Source organism: Bactrocera latifrons, unplaced genomic scaffold (genome assembly GCF_001853355.1).
Source record: "Bactrocera latifrons isolate USDA-ARS-PBARC rearing strain unplaced genomic scaffold, ASM185335v1 scaffold_120, whole genome shotgun sequence".
NCBI lineage: Eukaryota > Metazoa > Arthropoda > Insecta > Diptera > Tephritidae > Bactrocera > Bactrocera latifrons.
In genome coordinates, this window is record NW_017534631.1 from 301,395 (window position 1) to 325,049 (window position 23,655).

At 36.1% G+C, this 23,655-nt stretch overlaps 1 protein-coding gene across 6 annotated transcripts; it reads right to left on the reverse strand.

Moving 5' to 3' along the window:
* Positions 1-1,152: 1,152 nt before the first annotated feature.
* On the reverse strand, positions 1,153-21,110 carry LOC108978372 (carbonic anhydrase-like). 6 transcript variants are annotated; one of them, XM_018948623.1, is made up of 7 exons: positions 20,986-21,110; positions 20,815-20,851; positions 19,776-20,068; positions 5,033-5,080; positions 3,690-4,102; positions 3,387-3,614; positions 1,153-2,112 (listed from the first exon to the last, which is right to left on the reverse strand). In XM_018948623.1, exons 3-7 carry the CDS (start codon positions 19,882-19,884, stop codon positions 1,861-1,863), a joined length of 1,050 nt encoding a protein of 349 aa, XP_018804168.1. In that variant the 5' UTR covers positions 19,885-20,068; positions 20,815-20,851; positions 20,986-21,110; the 3' UTR covers positions 1,153-1,860. The 6 variants fall into 6 exon arrangements, with proteins under 6 accessions (XP_018804168.1, XP_018804167.1, XP_018804170.1 ...); XM_018948622.1 differs by lacking the exon at positions 20,815-20,851; XM_018948625.1 differs by lacking the exon at positions 20,815-20,851 and having other exon boundaries at positions 19,776-20,091.
* Positions 21,111-23,655: the final 2,545 nt, after the last annotated feature.

Below are 23,655 nucleotides of genomic sequence, written 5' to 3' on the forward strand. Positions count from 1 at the left end.
AATTTATATAGCAAAATATGAATATTCATTGTGACCAATAACTTCATCGAATATTTAAATTTATGTTGTGTTATGAAGCTCCAGTCTTGGCGTTCTGTATCGACCGGAGGAAATGTTAGTCAAAAGGCAAGAGATCTAATGGCTCGCTTCAATTTGGTGACTTGCTAGCGTTCTTTATTAAAGATTTCATACGCTTTTAGAAGGTAATAATACAGCACGACTACCTACTTTTTTGTAGCATTTCTGACGTGCATAATCGGCTTTCAACGTCTAATGCTTTAGCTCATATAATGCTTGGCTTCCTTGCTTTTGAATGAAATATTTATTTAGTCGCCTTCAGCAGATGCAATATACTTATGCCAACGATTGTCCAGTCTTCGAACCACATTTCATAAGCACTTTTTGGGATGGCCTGCGACCGTTCAGCGAATGTTGTTTTATCTCTGGGTCAAACTACGTCAAGTGGTCTACGAAAATTTCGAAATATCATCGATTTTGAAAATTAGCAGTTCATTAGGAAGGGCACCAAACGCATACCCAGTGGTATACATATTTCGTCAAAATTCTTTTTTGTTAAATGTTAAAGTTATTGAAGGTTGAAATTTAGAGCATGATAAAATTGTAAATTTTTTTTCTCAAAAACTTCTAGAGATAAATCGATGAAATTTTGTGAAGTCAAAGAAAAATGATATTTTATAGATATTTTTTCACGATCTATTTGTTTAAATAATAAAATTTTACATACTTTTTTGTTTAAAGTGTTCTTCGCGCTAAAAAAAACCGCAAAGTATGTGACACAACACAGAAAACATTCACCTTTAATAATCTGCAAAAAAATTTTTGTTCATTCATACCATTCCAAGGATATTGAATTTTTTGTCTCCCTATATCTATTAAAACGTACCCAACATACAAAATCATTCGAACAGACTCTCGAGAGATGTCGAGCTCTGTAATATTTTCATCAGTTTTTTAATATTTGCATCAGTTGAAAAGATCGATGATCGTCCAGAACGAGTTAACAACGAACTCTCGACCGTCTTTGAAGACAATACACATGCTAATATTGAAAATTCTAAAACAACAATGAATTTTTAAAGATATTTATTTACAAAGCGAGAGTAAACATATTCAGAAACCAATTTGAGTTTATTACATAATTTTCTCTAAAACATCACAAAATTAACATACATACATACATATACTTAAGTATATAAATATATTTGCATTTAACTTAATCATCAGAGAATTTGTATGCTGTGAGGATACTGCTTTCAATTAATTGTAACTAAAACTACACGAATGTATGCATGTATGTATGTACAGCGGCTATAACCTTGTAAGAGGTGTATAAGCCATTAGAGAAGAGATGTACATATGAACTTAATTAACAATTACATTATTTAATATACTGGTGAAAGTGCCATATGTATTTATAATATATTATTAATAGTAACAAATGGGAGAATGTGTGTTAATTAGGGTGGTTCTTAAAAAATAATGCATACAATGCTTTTTAAATTCAATGCCCTCAGGCGATAATATCAGGCTCAAGAGCGTCACATACATGCTTTTTCGGACAGGAGACGATTAAAAGTTTGTAGACAACAAAATTTATGTGGCAGCTTCGATTTTATTTAAGGCTCATCTGAATCAATTCCAGCGTAATAATTTATACTAAGCACACGGGATATTTGTCTACTTGCAATACTGATAGTTTGGTGAGCGTCGAATTTGGCAAATAATAACTGTTACACAACTAACCACACAAATATAGTTGGTATTACATCTTAGATACATATGTATGTACTCGTATATGCTATTAATGCATTAGATTTAAGAAAACTTATTAATTTTTATTCACACAGCGTTCAACAAACTCAATGAAAGCATTATGGTTGCAACACCGACCACAAAAGGTTTCTGCATCGTGGCACCGCCAACCATATTATCTACAAAAGGTATATCACTGGGCGGCTGTTTGATGCGACGGTTTGGCTCTCTCAGCGTCAGCGAAGAATAGACGGTGCGATCATTAAGCGGCTGAAGTGGGCGGTAATTGTGTGTCATTGGCGAATTGTCGTTAGTGTGGAGATGACGGAAACGCTCGATCTGAATGACAAATAGAAGTGATAAAAAAATAAAGATAATAAAATTGTAAAAAAAAAAAAACAATAAGTTGATGTTAGTTAAGAGATTAATTAAGAACTAAAACTTAATAGTCTTAACTAAATATTGTAGGAATAAAAATAAATTAGATAATTACGGAGTGAGCCTAAAATAAAACTATGGTTTATTTATCGATAACATATCGATAAATGGCCAAAGAGATCTATGAGTCCTTTATTATATTATTCATATATAATTTAGTTTGAGTCGAAGTCGAACCTCCTTAAACTTTCGAGCACTAAGTAAGACAAAGTTGTAGCTACAAACTTATGATTATCTAGTATGTTCTATCAAAATAATTCTTTTGTTGTTTTACTAAATAAGATTAAGGAGCAGCTATGTTCCACACAAGCCTATGAGTGGTAAAAAGCTTTCGAAGACGATCAAGAGATCGGTAAAGACATGCTTGCCTCTGGACGATCTTCGACCTATTTAACTGATGACAATCTTAAAGAAGTAAAAAGGATGCTGCTTGAAAACCGTGAGGAAAGTGTTAAAGGAAGAGAGCTCAACATCTCTCGCGTGTCCGTTCGAATAATTTTGGTGAATATGTATTTTCGGTATGAAACGCCTTCTTGATCTGCTCGTTCCGATAAAGCTGATATTTTTCAAAAATAATACCATAAACAGTTCTCTTTGGACATGCTTGATCTTGCGAATTCCGATCTCAAATTCACGGAGAGCATTATAACTGCCGACTTTCTTGTACCCGAAATTGAAATAGCCGCTCGGTTGATTGAAGAGATAGAGCAAAATACGCTTAAGGAGATGCAGGCCAACCCAAAAAGTGCTTATGGAAAGTGTTTCGAGGAAGTGTCGTTGGCATAACAAATAACATTTGATAGGAATTAGTTTGAAGATGACAAAATAAATATTGATAAATAATGAAATATTTTACATTTTATTTACAATTTCCGGTTTTTTTTTGGCAAAATGAATGAAGGAGTTCAACAGGCAATGGTTAATTATTCTAACTAAACTTCTAAGATTTTCTCAATCTCTCTCTGAGCTTGCATAAAGAGGAGGAGGACTAATTGGACACATAGTTGTATTGGCGTAACAAGTTTTGTTTTTACAGACGAGTACATTTAAACTTCCTTTGTATGAACTCACTATTCCTAAACAAAAACAGTACATAATAAAAGGCTAAGTCACACATATTTTACAAGGCTAAGTAACACATATTTTACAAATACTGAATGCCATGAGTGTCTAACCTGATTTGCAGAGATATGTATTGGCTCTTTAAAATCAATCCAGCTCACATCCTCACTACAAGGGGGCGTAGTCAACGATCCTATATACGTATAATAATCGTCAATTCCAATGTGACTGAAATGCCAAAGTAATGGTGGATTACTGAACTTGGCAACCGTGCCTGGTTTGACTACATGCTCTAACAGCTCCGTGAACTCATCATATTGAAAATTATTTTTTCTTGTTATCTAAAAAAGCGCAATAAATATGAAAAAAAGCATTAAAATGAAACTGAAAATTGATGAATAAATTGAATGGTGAACCTTATAGAAATACGCCAAAACAGCCACACCATTACTCTTCGCCGCCGCTTCTTCGAAGTTGGGATACTTGGTATTCCTGAAAACCATATGCAACTCAGCTGGAAAAGAGACATTGTTGATGCGATCCTCACTGCCGAATGTATCATTATCGCCCCAGTGAAAATGTAACTGTTCGAAAACAAATTTTCCGACTAATGGACCACCCGATACGGTTGGACGTTCTCCGGCGTACTCAAGACGTACGACCACTGTATGGCCGTTGTTTAATATTTCAGCGCCAATTGTCTGTGAACCAAAATTGTCAGGAATTAGTGGCGGATAAGTTCGTCTGATCACATTCACAGAGTCAATGTTGATCGGACTTTGATGCTTGCCACTGCACGTACTGAACTGTTCACCCCAATGATCGGGTCCTATAAAGAAATTACAAATTTTTTACGTTGAGAAAATGAGTTAGACATTAACTAAATTAGAATTTCTTCAATAGTGAAATTAAAATATCATTTCTTCTAAATGGATGTGAGTAAGTTATCTCTTTACTCCTGTGCGATTAATAGCAATCAAATATTTTCAACGAAGCCTTTCCATTTTTGCTTCCCCACTTCCTGACATGGAGCTTGAGATTTCCTCTTGGGGTTGAACTAAAGTTGAAAGCTGTCTGATTTCTTTAAAAGAGAGGTATGGAGCGAGGAGAACTCTTTACATTGCTCTTTCCTTTTTCTTACGTGCACTGCCAAGAGGAATCATATCCGAGGAGCCGCGAGTAACCAGCAGTAAAGTTATATCAAAGAAGGGCCTATTGTAATATAAAGTTCCGAATCAGCTCCCAAAGTTCTAAATTTATGTCGTAGAAACGGGTTTTCCTTTTCCGTTGTCTGATTTTTCCATAAAAGAGATATCGTGTCTTGAGTACTCTTTGCATTAATCTTTTCATTTCCTAGCGCATACTGCCAAGAGGAAATATATCCAAGGATTCGCGAATGCAGTGAAGTTAGTTCTCTAAGTTCTACATTCATGTCGTAGCTTTTCCTTTTCGTGCTTGTTGTAGAGGCATAAAAAGTCGTCAAATTGTTTTGTGGACTGTTGTTGAGGGATCGTCCATGGTCGGATATATATGTATGTGTGAATCCAGGTATTCTTTTATTTACGCTTAAGTTGTATGGGAACACCATATTTTTTGTAATTTCGAAGGTTATTTATTTTTATGCAGAGCTTCTATTCTCTTAAGTACCTCTTTTGAAGCGCTCTCTTTCCTTATCTTGGCTAGAGAACTTGGATTTCATAATCGCTATTAAGACTGTCTCCCATATCTGGAGACATTTAAATTTAGTTGTTTGACTTACCCATTGCTCCATTGTAGGCGAAATCGTTTGCAAACGTCACACCAAAAACTGCAAAAAAAGTACAGAGACCACAAGATGTGAGTATTTTTTAGTTAAATAAGAAAGTCTACGCATTTAATTTGAAATTTTATTTACAGTTATTATTGAAAGAGTGATAATTTATCACGCTTGCAGACATCCGACGATGTTTTGAAGCTCAATTAACTGTATAATGTGGCGACTGCAAATAGCTTGCGCCATGACAGTGTTAAATTTGGAACTCAGTGATAAATTCAATTGTTTGCTACTGATTCTATTTTTAGGTAACATGTTCTTCTCATCAGTTGATTTGCTTATTATATAAATTGAATGAAATTTGCGAAATTCCTTTCCAAAAATATCCAAAAAAATCTCATTGTAGTGGATAGCTGGTTTACCTTGCTATCTTTAAAATTAGATTTTGGAAAGTCATATGATAGAAAATAAATAAATAAATATTCGAGTATCTTTATTCCTAATAAATAATAGTTCTTCTTTTTTTAGTTTTTTCTACCTAGGAGAATTTATTATGGATCAGTTGAAAATCAATAGGATTTGGTATCTTAGTACAGAGTTAATTACCTTGAAGAAATCCACATCGAAAAGTCGTCCATATACTTACTGTCTTACAAATATGGGCTTAAAAATGTATTTCAAAAAACTTGCATAAAGTTGGGGATCATGATAAACCTTGAACCTATTAATACGGAAAGACACTCCCATAGGAGCTGGTCAGCACTTAAACGAGGCGGACTAGCTTTGAGCGCATAGTTAACGAGCTCAGCACACTTCCCTGAAAGAGGCAGCACTTCATAGAAGTACGTCTACTAACACCTTGATAGCAGCCACATCGGCTTGATAAATACTACAGTGGTCTGATAGCCCTAAGTTAGGATTGACGAAGAGCTCTTTACAGCAAATTCTCTCTCCAACCTTCCCTCGTAGCTTCAACTCATCTGTGAAAAGGTTCACTGTGACTCTTCTAAAGCTTCTTCTATCTCCATCGACGGATATGTGCCTCATCGGTATGTGAGCAGAGGAAAATTCGCCACGAGTAGCCTCTGCCACACAATGATGCAAGTTTTCAGATATGAAGTTGACGGAGGAGAGAATTTCGACGTATAATTGAGAATCCTTCGGACTATACACACCGAAGATGCCGGTGATAGCTGATCTTCGGACATGTTTAAGCTTTTTAGCAAGTGTAGCCACCAGACTAATATACTATAGAATATTATATGATTGACTACGGTTTCGTAGAGACAAAGCACCACTTTTGGTGACAATTCCTACCTTTTCTCTATAGCTCCTCTATAGCAATATGTAATAAAGAAACCTATGTCTTCCTTATTCTCTCCTCAACATTTTGGCCTCCATGAAAGCTTTAATGTAGTGGAAAGCATAGTAGTAGCGAAGTTTATGGGTCTGGTTAAGTGAGGACAAGACGAAATATCTCTTTTCATCAAACAAACAGTCATGTCTGCGCTTTGGCAACGGCAAGTATTACATTCGGAAAGATAAGCTGTACGAGTTATACGACATTGACATAGTTCAGCGAATTAAAAGAAAAATTAAAGCTCAAACTATAGTTGCTCCGCTGACTAGGTCATGCCGTCCGATTGGATGAAATCGTTCAGATATTATCAGACAAATTTTGATACCAATCATATAATAACCGATTCAGAACAATTTTCGGATTTTTTGAAATTTTTTTATGACAAATATACGCTCGGAGGTACTCCATAACTTGAGGATAAGTGACAGCTTTTAGAAAAAAAAGGTTATTATTCGATTTAAATTAAGTTAAAAGTCCAACGTTGACCATGTGAACTATCTAAAATGGTTCTAGCTATATTTACAATTGTTTAAATTCTACCTCTAGAGAATTTTGTTATATAATGACTACCGAAGAGTAAGCGCAAATTATTGCCATTATAGCTTGTGCCTACTTTTTTACTAACTGTATGTACATATGTTTTAAGTTAATAGATCATACGTGCTATTAATAATACTGTTTACATGAAACGTTCAATTTCTATTTATTTCCGCCTGCTGTTGTCAGCTGTGAGTTACATAATACATACAAACATATGTAAATCGTGAGTATGGTAGTATATTTATTTAATTTTCATTAGAAATGTAATGTCGACGATTTAACTTTTGAAAAATCAGCACCGCTGGGCAATGGCATGACCTAGAAGCCGTCGCATGCCTGTTGGTTTTTGTTTACCACATTTAATATTGGTTTGAATTCCAGCGCGCATAGTGTTAGTTAATGTACGAGTAATTAGAGCAATTATATTCATACCGGCACACAGATCGGATAGCTATTTGAACCTATTTGACCCGGCTACTCACGAATGTGACTTAGAATTTTTAGACGGTGTAGTATCAGCTTTCTTAAAGTTGTTTATTCGCGATAACAGAGGCCAAAGTTTAGGAAATATTTCTAAGTAATAGTTCAATGCCAAAAATAGTCAAGATTCTCAAAACTCTTCTTATAATATTAACAAAATGACAGTGATGCTCAGGTGATGGTCCTTAGCCGGATAGAATCAACCAAACCGCCAAATCGGTTACCTTATTTAACCCGATTGTTGTGAGGCCAAATATTTTGGTCACATTATTTAAACGCTATATCAAGAAAATTCAAATAAGAGACTTACAAAGCATACCAGACTAATATTGGATGAATAACTAACAGGAAATTCTTCTTCTTTAATGCAGTTATAGTCGAGTTAACAACAGCGAGCTAGTCGTTTCTTCTTTTCGCAATTTCGCTCCAATTTGAGATACCTAGTGCAGCCATGTCTTTCTCCACATGGTCTCTCCAACGGAGTGGAGGTGTTCCTCTTCCTGTTCTTCCCCCGGCAGGTATTATGTCGAATTCTTTCAGAGTTGGAACGTTTTCATTCATCCGGGCGAGATGCCCTAGCCAGCGAAGTCGCTGTCTCTTGATTCGCTGACCTGTATATCCCGTTCCATCGATTGTGGTATTCGCCATTGCCAAAGTGTAAAATGCCATACATTTTCCACAAAACCATTCTTCCGACCACTCCTAAGGCCGATTCATCAGATGATGTCATATAGTAGCAGGACGGAATTAATGAAGGACTTATATAGTACGATCTTTGTTCATCGAGAGATGACTTTACTTTTCATTTGCATACTTACATACAAAGTAGCACTTATTGGCAAGAGTGAATCTTGAATTTCATGGCTTATATTTTTGTTGGTATTGATATCGGCTCCAAAATGATGACTGTTTGTTTGACGACAAGAGATTTTTCGTCTTGTTTTCGTTCACAACCAGACTCATACGCTTCGCTTCCATATCCAGTCTGGAGAAAACAGAGCTAATGGCGCCGCGGTTGTTAAGGCCAATGAGATCAATATCATTTTTATACGCCAGAAGCTATACACTCTTATAGAAGTTTGTACCTTCTCTATTTAGCTCTGTGGCTCATATTATTTTCTCCAGCAATGTATTGGAGAAGTCACATAGAATAAAACCTCGGTATTAGCTTTGCGGGGATGCCAAGTTGAGACATAGCGGCAAAGAGGCAATTCCTTTTCATGGTGTCGAAGGCGGCATTAAAATCGACAAAGAGGTGGTGTGTGTCGATCTTGCTTCCACGAGTCTTTTCCAAGAATTGGATCATGGTGAAAATCTGATATATAGTAGATTTTCCAGGTCACTGCAGCTTTAGCACTGATAAGATTCAATCAGCTTGTTGACGGTAGGCTTCATTCTTTCACACACTACGCTCCATAAGACCTTATATGCCCGGCCGGCAATCCATCAGTCACTGCTGGTTTGTTCTTAAATGTTCAAATTAAAATAACTGGACTTAACTGTCATGAACTTTATTTGTATTATTCCTCATCTAGGCTGATGCATCAATAGGAACAGAAGATCGGCAGTCGAAGAACCTGTCAGATCTATAAAACTATATCCACATATAACTAGGGGTTTTGAGTGAAAATAATGAATAAATGTAACGGCAAATAATCGTGATGAAAAATCCGTGAACTTTCTGACAACAAATATGGTCGTTTACGATTAATTGCTTCACTCAGACTCCTCAAAACGGCCAAGTGGCAATTCTGATAGACCGTACCGAATTAATGCATCACGATAATTCAAGTATCCACTTCTCATACCAGTAATGATGCATTTAAAGAATGTAGGATTCCCCTTGGATAAATTTGTGAAAATTTCTTTTGCGAAAGCTCGCCGCCATTTTTGTCAAAGATTCAGGCCTTGGTTGATATGCTTCATGCCCAAAACATTAACCCGAATGATAAAGTCGATACATACTACTGTAATTAAATTGAAAGATGAATTTTTAATTGGCATAAGTGTATTGCAGCGGGAGGGGATTACTTTGAATGAGATGAAATCGACAAATTTTACCTTTGACCACAGTAGTAAGAGGTCTAGGCATCCTCTACTTTCTCTATGACAACTACACAATTTTTTTCAAGTACTGTTTCTTTAACTTTTTCGATGTTATCGTCATTGAAAGAGGTGGCTGAATGACTCCCATGATCCCAGTTTTTGATAACTTCACGTCCTTCACGGAATACCTTGTGCCATTACAATATTCGGATTCCTCTAAGCTATAAGTGTGACATACGCTTTTCAGGATTTGCTGAACAAAATAAAAAGTATATATAATAGGTTTATAAATCTATCCGTGTTGCTTAGCTGAAACTCCTAACAGTTATCAAAAGATACGTGTTATCGTGTAAACAAAACAAGTTAATAGGTAAGACAGAGAAATGTACTTGTAAGTAGTTTATAAACGGTATGCGGGTATTAAAGACCTTAGGGTAACGAAAACTTGTATGACGATGAAGTTCGCTCGGTGTTGTTCAATCAAAATTGGGTTCAGCTATTCATTAACTCAAATTAACTAATTTAGGCAGAATACTGCTTGTATTATATATATGGAGTCACGAAATCTACATAGGGCTTTGTGAATATTGTGGCTGAGGAATGATGCCATCAATGAAGCATGTGCTTTTGAAAACTTAGATTAACTATCTGAAATGACATTATGGATCTGAAGATTAACTGCCGATTTATCAAACTAAATTCGTATTTATTACTGAACGATACGTCTTAATATTGCTTAAGGATTGTGGGAAATTTTGCACAAATACGTTGCTTTCGGGCTTATGTATGTGAAATTGTATATTCCCTTGTCTCAAATTTTAGATAACCGATGCAGTTACAAAGTTGAACTGCAAAGGGTGTGTCGGAGTTTCCAGTGAATTTTCAATTGAAATATTAATTAAATCCTCTGCTAGTGATTATCTTAATTAAACTACACCCATAGAATTAATAACTATGGAAATAAACCGGTGAACCGGTGGCTACGTAATTTCAGAAAATCTCTCTACAAGTCATACAACAAAGGAAGCTTCTCGCGAATCGTTCTAAGCAGAAAATATAATCGATTGGGAAGATGTGAATAATAATCCATAAATTAATGCTTAAATAACTTTATTCTAATGGAGTCCCTAAAATAAATCACATATTAATTGACAATTAGTAATGTATTAAAATTCATTGTCAAATATTATATAAAGGTCTGTTGAAACGGGACGGTTCACACAGAAGTGAGAAGCGAAATTTCTCACCGTGAACCGGTGGCTTCGTAATTTCGGGAAATCTCTTTACAAATTATATAACAAATGAAGTTTGTCGCGAATTGTTCCAAAGAGGAAATATAATCGATTGGGAAAAAGTGAATTTCACACTCAATAGATGAAAGCCTAATTAGCAACTTTATTCTAATGGAGTCTCTAAAACCCTCAAAAACTAAAAACAACCATTTAATTGAGAATTTATAAGGTTAAAAATCTCATAGTCAAATATAAAGAACCATTGAAAGGGGTCGCTTCAGAAAATAGCGGCAGGGGTTTAGATTTGTTTTGGGCTTACGAGTTTCAAAAAAATCTAATTTTTTTATTGAGTTTTTAAATTTTACATACAACATAAACTTTCATAAATTTTCATATTGATCCGAGTAATAGTTTCGGAGCCGTCTTTAAACGCGTTTTTCTCGAAACTGTGTGCTTTGAAGACGGTTGGCAATATTTCTCGCGAACTACTCAATCAATCTTCATGAAATTTTACACAGGTCTTTGAGATACAATTTTTTATATGAGAAAAAATTATTTAAAAAATACTGTTTTTTACATGAAGAACCCCTTGTAACCCCTCAAGAGTTCCGAAATATGAAGTCAACCTAACTCTTTCAGATTCCTTTGATACGCCTTGCCTTAAATACTTTTAGATGAAATGGTTTTTCCAGTAGATCGATTCAATATTGCCGCTTTGTTCAAAGTCTGTGAATTATGATGACGTCTTTCGAGTCGTCGAGTAAATATTTATATTTCACGGTGGTACCTCTAACTTTCGAAAATTCGACAATTTTTATGCATGAGTGAGCTGCCTACCCAGTCCAGAGTGGCTATTATTGGCAAGAGACTAAAATTTGGTTGTTATGCCGGTAAAAAAATACCGAAGAAACCTTTTAAAAACAGAAACTGTTTTTCCACCTGTTCTTTAGATAAAAACCTAGCGTGACCAATTGATATTTGTAAAAATATGTAAATATTTAAATAGATATACTCGTTCATACAAGTCACGTGAGCAAGTTTGTTGGGTTAAGATAAACAATAATTGACTCGTGAAAATATTTCGTTAAAGTTCTGGCACTTACCTGTTAAAAAAACGGGGTGTGAAAGCACGAAATATGTCGGGATAGTGTAAAATTTAATATTTTTAATATTTATTTAACAAAATCGTGACCTATTTCTGAGTATAATTGCTTGTCATTGATAATTATAGTATATACAGCGATGAGTATGATGGCAAACGCCACCATGGTCGAAACATTCATCGTCGACGGCCAGAATTAACGACTAGTTTTATTGGCCAAAGGAAAGAGAACGAGTTAAAACAAAGGTTAATATCAAAAATAGTTCTTATTTATTGTCAGGTCAAAATTATATTCGGTATCAATAAACTTGATAATTGCAGCTCGGTGTGATTATATTGAAATTTTCTATTATTAACAGGTGTAATTTTTTAATTAAATATAATTATAAATAATTTCATTCATAAACTGAAATAAGTAGTTATATTTAGTTTAGCTTTTAATTATTAAATTACGAGTGATCTCTAGAGTTTTAATGAATAAAAGGAATGCGCGCGCAATGAGAAATTAAAAATTAAAAAATAATCAATAATTTATGCCTCAACATCTGCCTAAGTATACATAGGTACATACATATGTATATGCAATTAGACTATTCTAAGAAATTACTAGGTAAATTATGAAGTCATACAGTTTCAGAGAATATACAAGTATATGATTCAGATGCTCTTGAAAATCTCTTGGGACCGCATTTTTCATAATTAATTTTTTACAAGGCATAGCAATATGTTCTACTTAGGTAGGTACAGTGGATGTCTAACGAAGCATCTTGGTCTTTTGAAGGCAAAATTGTAAAACGACCGGGAATAAAGGCTCCTAATTCTATTTGAACCACCCCGTGCTTCTGATGAAGTTCATCAATATAGAAGTTTTATTTTTGCAACCTCCGAAACATCGCCAAAAAACCCTCGACCGATAGTTCTTAGCATTTCCCTTTAGAAAGCTTTGCATTCGTATAGAAGACGTTTTACAGTCCCCTCTACTTCTTCATGCGGACAGCTTCTACAAAGGTCATTGTATGTTGCTCTTAGTCTGCGGGCAAGTCTGCCAATTAGAAGTGACCTGTAACTCTCCTGTTAGAGTTATAGATTTCCTTTCGAATTTTATTCGTCGGCGTCTGCGGATCACACAAGGTGTTTTCCAAAGTAAACAGGACTTAAAAAAAAACAGAAGAAATGGCTTTTCCGGGAAAATCGATTTATTTTATTCAAAATAGTCTCCTTCTGCTTCAATACAGCTTTTTGCTCGGTCCAAAAGCCTCTACGTCTGAATGCTTTCCTTTCATGGGCAAATACATTTTTTCGAAAAGGAAGAAGTCGCACGGTGACATACCAGGTGAAAAAGGAGAGTGGTTAATGTTTAAAATGAGATTTTTGGTGAAATAATCGGTGACAAGCGTCGATCGAATGTTGGATTCTGAGCAATTTTTGGTTGTCAGTCAATTTGTGCAGAGCAAACCGTGCACACACCTTTCGTAAGCCCAAATATTCGGTCAAAAATGCAATAAACTTTGGCGATGTTCAATTCCATTTCCATAAATTTCAATGATCATTTGGACTGATGAATTCACGCGTAGTTTCGATGGAATTTCCGGTGATCACTGATTTTGATTGGCACACATGTTGATCGTCATTTATGCCCTCACGACCACTTTGAAAACGTTGAAACCACTCGAGTACACTGCAACGAGATAGACAACCATCGCCATAAACTTGTTTCATCAATTGAAACGTTTCGGTAAAAATTTTACCAATTTAAAAACAAAATTGAATGTTGGCTCTTTGTTCGAAACTCATTTTGGCACCGATAACACAAACATAACTACACTTCCAATCAATGAAATGTTATGAAATTCTCACTGGACAATCGATAAAGATTGCAGATTCTAACGCACCAGTTGACATATAGATGGCGCCACCAGGGGAATAGGTATTGACTCCACCGATAATTTCTTATATACAAAATATATATATTTCAAATTGGCCCTGATGCCGAAAAGTTCAGAATGTTGGAAAAAGACTTCGGTGATAATTGTTCCTCTTGAACAAGTGTTTTTGGTTGGTATAAAATATTCAAAGAGGGTCGTGAACGCGTTGATGGCAAACCACGTCCAGGACGGACATCAGCATCAACTGATAATCAGCACGTCAATAAAATAAAGGAATCGGTGCTTTAGATCGACGATTAGCAGTAAAAGATCATATCATTAGAATATCGGAAGGATCAGTGAAAACCGTTTTGAAAGATCATTTGGAAAAGTGAAAGACGATTTGTTCCAAAATCACTAAATTTTTTCGTAAGCGTAAAGAGCGTCGCGTCTTTGAAACAATAGTTTCCGATGAGGCGATGATTCTTGGATCTATGTTTATGACCCTGAAATTAATCGGCCGAATATCGTGGCAAAGATGAGCCGAAGCCGAAAACCCACGTCAAAGCAGGTTAAAAATCAACGTTATGTTGACAGTTTTCTACAATTATCGGGGAGTTGAATGCTATTTAAGTGTACTCTTACTATTTTTTGCATACAGTAGTATATTTCTCTGCATAATGAGCGTCTGATTTAATGAAAAATGAAATCATCTCATTTTTGAAAGATTTTTAATTTATTTAAAGTTTCCAGTATTCTTAAATTTCAATATTTTTGACAATCAATCAACAAAAATTGTGAGACATTAACAACCTTTTTGATTATTTTATTTTCAGACATGATGAAAAATTTCCTCCAATACTGATCTCTGAAAACAATCCGGATAATCATCCTTTTTTAGGCGGCTACGCTAGGTGTGTCTCTTAATTATCGATCGATAGATAGATAGATGAATCACTACATCAGCTTACGAATACGTATATTTACGAGTATACATATTTACTTTTGATTGAAGTTATCTATTAGCCTAGAAATATTCGGAAATTGTGGAATATTTTCATACTTACACTTTCATTAGCTCTTCATTAGCAATCAATTATAGGTAGTCGATTACATTATTTCCGATTTGTTTTTTTTTTTTTTTACTTTGTTTGGCCGAACATTAAATATTTTTTCTATAAATTGACTGTGTCATACTTGGGCACATATGTATGCATATATGTATGTGGATTCATTAATTAGATACGTAAATATAGCATATCGGCTCGAATGAGTATGTTAAAAAGCTTGCGCTGTTCGCTGATGATTTGATGCAAGTGTGAAAAGCAACAAATTCCAAATAAATGCCACGTCATTATATTTATGTACGAGTATGTATAGATGTAGATAACTTTAAATGTAACAATAGTTGATTGTTATGCCGCTGATTAATAAACGTTTGAGGGGGAATGCAAAGCGGATGTGTAGCGTCATCGATGCTTTTTTGCAGCGTTGGGAATTTTTTTGAAGTGGGAATATTGACAGCATTGTGCTTTTGTATACATTTTTTGTTAAATATGTATAAATTTATATGTAATTTGGGTATTTGAAATTATGTTGAACAGTTGATGTCTACCGTTATTTGTAATTGCTCTGAAATTATCGTGTTATTGTACCGCTGTAAGTGCCGATTTGATATATTTTCTAAATTGTATATTTATTAATGGCGTCGTTTTCGTCGTTTAGGGTCCTCTGGTGACGGTTTCTTTATTCCTGTGAAAGTACACTTGATGCTGTTATAGTCGAACGGCGTCAAATTGCTCAGGTAATTTTCGTGTGATTTTCGCTTTGTGGCTTGTGGCGCCGTCCTGTTGGCACAATAAATTGTCAAAGTCCATATCACTATCATTCAATTCAGTCCAAAAATATTCGGTTATCATTGAATGTAATGATTCCCACTCACAGTAATGTGCCGGCCCTGATCATCACGGAAAAAGTACGGTCCAATGACGCCACCGGCCCATAACGCATATTTTGCTTTTCCGAGCCATTCAACCAGAAATGAGAATCATCGCTAAAAATGATTTTTCGATGAAAATGATCATTTTCAAGTTGTTGCACAGTCGATCAAACTGTGACAATTTCATTAATTGACTCTCTTTTTATCCCCCATAATGTTGAGTTCCATATGCTAATATTTTTCAAAATTTCAAGGCAATCTGTCGGCTACTTCAATCTGTTGTGTTCTTTTCATAGTCCCAAAGTCAGCGCACAACCCTGGGGAGAACAGGCGGATGTTGTTTGGCTACGCAGAGGATATTTGGCCCATGAGCGGAAGTCGTGAGCTGCTTGAGCCATATGTAACAGAATCGTTTCTGCCCACTCTCAATTCCATATTTAGGTGAACTTTCACAGATAACTTCATTCTCTAAAGAAGTGAAGCAAACGGGTATGGTAATGAACGAGAGCAAGAGGAAATATCTCCTGTCATTAAATGAACGGTTATCGCATTTGCGACTTGGCTCTCGCGTCACCGTTGACAATCATAACTTTGAAGTCGTAGATTCTTTCGTTTATCTGGAACCAGCATTAACAACAACAACAACGTCAGCTTTAAGAGGCAATTGACGAACAAAGACCAAACTCTACAAGTCTTTCAACCGTCCAGCTACATGGTGCAGAGAAATGGAAAATGAGTACATCTGATGAGTTGGCCTTAAGAGTGTTAGAATGAAAAGTTTTGCCGAAGATTTATGGGCGAAACGATGAGCTGTACGAGATATAGGACGACATTGACATAGTTGAGCGAATTAAGGGACAGCAGTTACGTTGGTCAGGTCAGCTCTGAAAGTATTCGACGCAATACCTACCATGGGAAGCAGAGGAAGAGGTAGACCTCCACTACGTGGGTTATGCTGACCACCGCGAGGATATTCGAATTTCTAAAAATCAATTGTACAAAAATTTTTCAAAATATTTTTCAAATGTTGTTCTTTGACAGGTTCAAAATTGTGACAAATTAACTCATTTGTTATATGAAAACAAAACTGTTGGAAATAGGCATGCCTAAAAGCAACGACATAATTCAGAAAATTATATCTCGATTTGCGTAATTACTACTGTAAAAACAGAACCTAATCGAATTTTCTTTCCACCTTAATGTCCCAAACATACAAATCTTTGAAAAAAATCGAAATTAAGCCGCTAAACGCTAACATCGTTTGACTATCGCAGTGCAGAGCGGCTCAGGCGAAACAGTTTAACTGCAAACAATGCGCTTTGTTTCAGGCGAACTCATACTCAAAGCACGTTAACATTGCTAACCACCACAACGACTGTTGTTGTTCAACACGCATCCCAGAGCAGCCAAAGACCAAGCCATCGCTTGTAGTAACCTTTTGCTTTCGCTGTCTTTTATTATTTGCTTTTATCTCATGCTGTTGCTCTTGTTGTTTTCGTATATTTCACGCGTATCTAATTGCGAATTTCGCACTAACTGCAAATCGTAGATTGACCAACCGTCTGGGTGACTGCATCCTGATGGCCAGAAAGACACTGCTGACTAGTTTTGTCACAATCACAGTGGATTATTTGAACATCGTACACACACTCATACGTTTGGCCTGCATACACACACCTATTTGTATGCACTCCTGGAGCAAAGGCTGAAAATTGGCAAATGGAAATAACATTGCCTGTCACTGGCACCAGGTACTGTGACCATCAATGCGACTGTGACTGCAATGGCGTATCTGTCGTCGTGTTAATTGGTGTCGTGCAGCGAATGTTGAAACATATTTCTTTCTGCAGCTACGAGTTGCAGTGTTGTGTGTTGTGCCACCTTTCGTGAGAGCTGGTTCATTGGACGGTGATCATTGGCGTCGCTTTGCGCTTGCAAACAGTTTATGTGTATCTATATGTATATTCATATAATATCATATAATATGTATAGGTGTGCCGACATACTTATGTAACGTTAAGTGGCATGAAAATGTTGTACGTCCAATTTTATAGTATCCTTTTGCAGCTATAAAATTTTGCACGGAATTGTATATTAACCTTTCTATGAGGTTATTGTCAGCTCAGTGTCGTCTACCGTTACACAAATCATAAATTCCAATAATTTGGAAGTTGATAATATCAAGGGCTCAAAGAATCTCTTTAAACTCTTTTAAGCATGCCAAAGCCGGTTGGAATATATACTTAAAGATACAAGGGAGTACTATACGTGATTGATACGGATGCATATGCACGACGAAATATTAGAAGGCGAAACCCAGAATGTGGAGTTCTTTCTCCTCTTCTATGGTTCCTGGTCGTTAACGACCTGCTTAAAAAACTTGAGGATCATTGCTGCTGGGAAGTGGTTCCGCGATCAACCCGAGATTGTTTTATTTACTAGAGGATACAACATTTCGATGGCACCGCTGCCAAATGGGAGACATCCGTCTGCAACCGGCGAATACAGTGAAATATCTAGGGCTCAAAATGAACTGGCGAGAATGAAAATTAAATGGATGTGCAAACTTTTATTGGCTGCTAAGCGTTTTGCTAGTTATAAGTTCGAAGGCAGAAGTTCTTCTTTTCTATGGCTTTATGAAATACTACATATAGCAGTGCACGGCCGCTCTTTCTAGATCAGCCGTCTAACCTAACCATACCTAACTATCAAATATCATTAAATAATAGGAACAAGAGATAAGCGAGTAGCTCATCGAAATCGAAGAGATCATTTGATACTTTTCCAATTTTTTTTTAATTACATCAAATAAAATAAATTGAAACACTGAACTAAGCATGTCGAGGCGAATAGTCTACCTGAATGTTGTTTTCAAGGCAACAGTAAACTGTGACAACATTTAATAATGAAAAACAAGAAAAAACGTTAACTTCGGCTGCACTGTATCTAAATTACATATACCCTTCACAGTTGAATTTCTTCTAGCAACTGTATGTATAGGTTTGGGCACAATAGTCCTAAAGTAATGGTGCAATCCTCATTTATTTATCAAGATTAGGTTAAAAGTTCGATCGTAACAAGTTTTTTAGACTGCTTATAGCCAGTCTTTTGTGGTACCTAGAATTCCTATTGCGCATAAAGACCTTCATGAATTGCCCAATTCATTTTGTGCTAGAAAGTGATAGAATGCGATTGGATTTTGCCAATTAAATATGTCAAGTAAGAACTTCTACGTTTGTAGCAAAATGCACTGTGCTAAAGGCAAATAATTCAATACATCTCATGCGTTTTTTTCTAAGCCAGAAGTCTGTCGCGCAGAGCCAAGTTGGTAACCAACGTCTGCTCAGCGAAATCCATAGCTCTAGTGGTAGAACGTAATATGACAACGGGGATCCAACTTTATCGCCTTCCGAAGTGAGTGCGGTAAGGATACCCCACCAATCGTTGGTAGTCACATGAAAAGAAAAATTTCAATTTTTTATTGACCGAAGTTGAAAACTACAGACCAAAAGGTCAACAGTCAATCAACTTATACGCTCTACTTTGGCGCCGACCAATTAAATGATTAATTAAGAAAAAAAAATAAGACGATGAGGCAATTATAGCTTAAAAAAAGAATTCGTCGTATGAGGTAAATGTTGAAAACATTGTTTGGTCTGGACAATATGACCTACGTACACTATGGCTATCGAATGGAAGGAGACGTTGGACTAATTTTTAACTTTTTTTATATTTTCTTTTTAGATGACCTGTGTGACCTTATTTACTAACAAAAGTAATCAAATTTTCCCCAACAAAAAGAACGTAAAAAATTATGTGATTATTTAACTAAATTAAGGCTAGCAACAAGTAGAAACGCGCAGCTCGTTTGAATTTGTCTAGTGTTGATATTGCTGAACAGCAAAAATAAATCTCTTCTAAAATCTCTCAAAATAGACCGTGTCTGCTTGGCCTTCGTTGGTTCATTTCGGATGGATTTTGGAAGAAGATGTATTGAGGGGGAAATGTCTTCATGCATTAATCTGCGCTGGATTTGGTCGTAAATTTATTTGTAACAAATTTTTTGCGAACTATGAAGATCATTAAGTAAAGCTCTGCAAGCGCAATTATCCAAAATGCAATTAAAAATAACACATACACACACACGGATATATATTTTAATGATTTGATTTTCTCTCAACTTACCATTGCAGCACATTAAAGCGAGCAGCGTCGCGGCATTTAAATTGTAAGTCTGCATTTTTTCTAAGAAATACGCAAATTTTTCAACAGAAACTGCAAGATTTGCGGCCATAACTGCCAGCCAAGTAATTTAACTTGACTTTTGCCGCTTGTTTGTTTGTTTTAATGACACCGAGTTTTGACGGTCACTCACTTACACAATGCGCACATAAACTAGTAGTTCAGCTACCGAGATTGCAATGCCTCCGCGACGTGTCGGTTTAACCTAAAGTTGGCTTCTAGCACACTTTGTTGTACTGCGAGAAGACAATAAACACAGCTGTGTATTTAAAAATAACTGCCAAGTATACCCACACACAGACAGAAACACAAAAATAGAGTAGCGTCTGGGCAGGCAAACAAACGCAGACTTCAAAGACATGCGCCGCATGAAAGCTAAGGAGCTCTGCCAGACAAGACGACAAACGGGCAGACAGCAACGGATGAACGGACGGACGCACGTCGGATTTACAGGTAAGCTCTGCAACCAAAATCGACACCGACTGACAGATTTTTATGTTAATTTTTTGTTTTCGCACACAACAATACTCGTAGCAGTCTTGTCTACAAGGGCTAAGGGAAAATACGCCGTTCAGACAGACTCCTTTAGTCGTTAATAAGTGAAGAATTGCCTAACAATTTTTTGTAATTTTGTTTTTTTTTTTTCAATTTTGTGTTTACATTTATATATGTATATGTAAATATGTATGTGCGTGTGTGAAGTGTTTGCTTGCTGGCGTTAGAGCTGTTTTGCTGCCTATAAATGCCGTTATTTGGATTTGCTATTATGGCAGCGCTCACAATTGGACAATTATTATAATATTGACTCTGTCTGTTTGCCTGACACTGATTGATCCCAACCACAACAACAATAAAAGTCAACAAGATACTGCGCGGCTTAAATCATTGAGTTAATAGGAAGATTTCACACAATTTTCCGTTGATTAAAGGTGTTTTTGCGTTTACTGATTTTGAAATATTTTTTCGTCATAAATTATTATACCTAAATTTTTGTGCTTAAATATTTATATTAGATATTCCTATTAGAGTTAATTTTTAGTTATTAGAAAATATCTTCAAATCACAAACAGTTCTATTTAAGCCGACTTCAAATTATTGCGCAATCTTTTGTATAATTGACTAGGCAGTCACTTAACAATTTCTTTGCGCTTACAACTCGAAATCAGGTATGTCGAAATTTGAAAAATTTCTTTTTTCGCCTAATTTGAACTTTGTGTGCCACAAAAATGTTTATTGCCCAAGCTAGCCCGTTGTAGCTGGCCACGAACTGTTCACTAAGACGCGCGCTTCAATAGTGAACTGAAATGGTTAAGCGCGCGACCAGCTCGAGTTAGCGTAAGCTGGTGCACAAAACAGCACTCTAACACACACAAGCACACCAATAAAAACATTCAAACTCTAAAAAAAAAAAAATAGTAAGCAATAACAGCAACAAATGAAACGAAAGCATAACAACAACGACATGTTCGACAATAGTGGGGCATACCATGGCGCGCCATAAGTCAGCTGGGGCGTTTAGACTTCGGAAGGCGTTGATGAACTTGTGAAACTGATGGTCTATCGATGGCGGTGCCCGATGATGCATAGAAACATATGTATATTAGCATTATGCGCACCACATGTGCGTAGGTACGCACCCCTACACTTCGTGGTGCTGGCAGGAAAGTCTTCAAGAGTAACTTAAGGTCAAAAGAAGGTATGAGTGAACTGATATGATATAGCTTCGTTCTGAGTGGTAAATATACAGGTTTGAAAGCGGTTTGACTCACTTATTTATGAGTTAGCTTAAGATGATAGACCAATCCCAAGAGTAGCAGTCAAATACGAGTACTAAATGAAATTCTGTTTTAAATGTAGTTTTGTTAGTATGACAATTCTGAATTATTCTCCGATTTAACGTTACATCATAAAAATTATGTTCAAAGATCTAGAGATCGTTTACTCTAACTTCGCCTAAGCTATTACAACCCTTGTTGATAAAAACCAAAATAAATGAGACTAAATTTGATATATGTATATATAACGAACAAATCTAGGTTATTTATGTATTAATTTTATCGGGTCTCAATTAGCATAAACAAATTAAAAAAATATTCACTCTTAATCTAGTTTAATTTAATCGAACCTAACTGTGTACGTTGCGACGTAAAGCTTAGAGGTGCGTTCTACTACTTTGTAATACTACATGTGTAAATTTAAAAATATTTATGAGTAGTTAATTTGAGTTGCATTAAACATCAAGTAAAGATTTAAACTCCTATGTATTATTTATAAAACAACGTGGAATAAAATCGGAATATTAAAATTCTGATAGCCGACGCAAGACTTGAATTAATGTGAAAATCTCACGGTATACGAATATCGGTGCATTTCTAGGTAACGGATTTTTCTATAAAAGTACGGCTCGGGATATCAATGAAATTCTTTATTTCTGTGAAAGTACATTCGATGGCATTATGTATGGAACTCGATTTCCTTTGAAAGGTCACCATGGGCACGCTTGCAGAAGTCCAGGCGCTGAACCCAATCATCGACGGTTTTAAAACATAAGTCCGCTTATACTGCTACAATTTCACAAAGTTCATCAATGTTGTTTGCATAGACCATAGATTTGGCATAGCCCCACAGGAAATAGTCTAACGGCGTACAATCGTACGACCAAGGCGGCATTTCGTGAAATAAAACGCTCACCAAACTTGGTTTTCAATAAATCGATTGTGTGGCTTGTGGAGACGTCCTGTTAAAACCACATATATTCCAAGTCCATATCATCCAAATCGGGCCAAAAATTTGATTATCATTGAGCGATTCTCATTCACAGTAACGTGCTGGTCTTGATGATCACGGAAGAAATACGGCCCAGTGATGTCGCTGGCACATCAACCACACCAAACCGTTATTTTATCGGAATGCAATGGTGACTCTTGGAGAACGTGTGAATTGCTGCCTGATCAATAACGCATATTTTGCTTAGTGACGAAGCCATTTAGCCAGAAATGAGGCTCATCGCTCTTCCGGATTATTTTCAAGTTGTTGCTCTGTCCAATTCACGAACATACGACGATTCTAGTGATCAAGCGACTTCAGTTCTTGCGTCAATTTGATCTTGTAAGGATGTAGGACAAGATCGCCACAACGACGTCACAGAGATGCCCAACGTTTGAGAACGACGTGTGAGAGAGTGATTTGGGTCTTCCTCAATTGATATGCTAGCAGCGCAATATTCTCAACACTAGAGGCACTTCTTTGTCTCACTGGCACGAAAACCTTTTGTACTATGCCTGTGGGTTCAAATTTTACCCACTAGACGCTCAATTGTTGATCTGGCAGGACGATTATGACGACCATAAATTGGACATAGCTTATAAAGTGGAGGCCACTGACTCCGAATTTCGGTAGAAATTATTAATAATTTCCACTCGTTGTTGGTTTGCATAATCTTTTCATGATGAAATGGCAAACCTTACTGAAGAGAAATGTCAAAAGAGTGTGAAAAATATGGCTTCGCCTGCTGTCTTTATTGGTCCACTTTTGTAGCGTCTCTATTGAAAACTCCGTTATATAAACTGGAAGAGGGGGATATGCTATATCCATTACGAATGTAAGATATCGAAGCAGCTTTGACCGACATATGTATGATAACATAAATGTCCTTTAAGTTCATGTACCAAACTTTTTGATGTTTTAAATTCGATGATTCGATTCCGCTCTCTCTTTTCTAAACCATCGGTTGGAGTTATAGTTAGTACGGGTATTTAAGATGAAGTACTTTCGTAGCATGCAAAAATGGAGACCACTGAAAGACTTGCGTTTCTAAAGGGGC